General features: G+C 36.3%; 1 protein-coding gene across 1 annotated transcript in view; it reads right to left on the bottom strand.

Moving 5' to 3' along the window:
- The window catches only part of LOC119591241 (dual specificity mitogen-activated protein kinase kinase 7-like), a 9,033-nt gene that overhangs the window by 2,961 nt on the left and 5,169 nt on the right, over window positions 1-903 (bottom strand). The window contains exons 2-3 of the mRNA XM_037939947.1: window positions 615-799; window positions 49-162 (exon numbers count right to left, since the gene is read on the bottom strand). Of these exons, the coding sequence (XP_037795875.1) occupies window positions 49-162; window positions 615-799 (299 nt within the window). The remainder of the gene's footprint in view (window positions 1-48; window positions 163-614; window positions 800-903) is intronic.

Below are 903 nucleotides of genomic sequence, written 5' to 3'. Positions count from 1 at the left end.
TAACATTTTCCGTAAGCAATACAGTCATCAAACAATTGGACAACATACCTTAACAGCGATAACTTTCTTTGAAGATTTGTGTAGCATTTTGACAACGTTGCCTGATGTGCCATTACCTAATTCTGATATGTACTCCATATCTTCTATGGTACTATTATAACTCTGAAATGAAAATATGAAAACAATTATGTGTTTACTGGAAAAACAATAACAGTTTAAAGTCTTTGAAAAAAGGTAAGAACTGTTTCTCAATTGATCAAAGGCTTTACTCACATCCCACATTTAATTACTCATGAATCAAAAAATTGAAATTACAATAAAACTCACTAACATGTACACTTATTTAATCGTTATTTTTAAGAGAGGAGGAAGTGGAGCAGAAGGAGAAGGAAGAGGAGGAGGAAGAGGAGGGAGAGGAGCATGAAGAGGAGAAAGAAAATGAAAAAGAAGAAAAAGAGTGAAGAAAAGAAAGAATAAAGAAAGAAAGTAAAAGAATGGAGACTGGGAAAAGAAGAAAAGAAAAGGAAAAAAAAAATAAATAAAAAAATAAAGAAACAGGAAAAACAGAAAGACAAGAAAGAAAAATACAAAGAGGAAGACAGAAGACAACTCACCTTGCTTTCTATTATTAAATTCCCATTTTTTCTCGTGATTTCTTTGACGTGTGCATCTAATTCTGAGGGGTCTGACTGCTGTTGTTTGGGTTCGAATACCAAAGGCAGTTCGATTCTGGGCCGGTCTCTCTGGCGTCCTGAGATTGTGCTGGGGCGCCCTGGCAGTCTCCCGTCCATTATGGGAACTGGAAGCAAAACAAAAGCGCGGACTTGTAAAGGGTTCAGTTGGGGGAGTGAAACGAACAGCTCTGAGAACCACAACGTTTAGTAACATAAATCTTATTTTGGG

This window comes from Penaeus monodon, chromosome 28, assembly GCF_015228065.2.
Source record: "Penaeus monodon isolate SGIC_2016 chromosome 28, NSTDA_Pmon_1, whole genome shotgun sequence".
NCBI classification, from domain to species: Eukaryota; Metazoa; Arthropoda; class Malacostraca; order Decapoda; family Penaeidae; genus Penaeus; species Penaeus monodon.
Note: the sequence above shows the minus strand (reverse complement) of the source record. Positions and strands in the feature narration are given on the sequence as shown.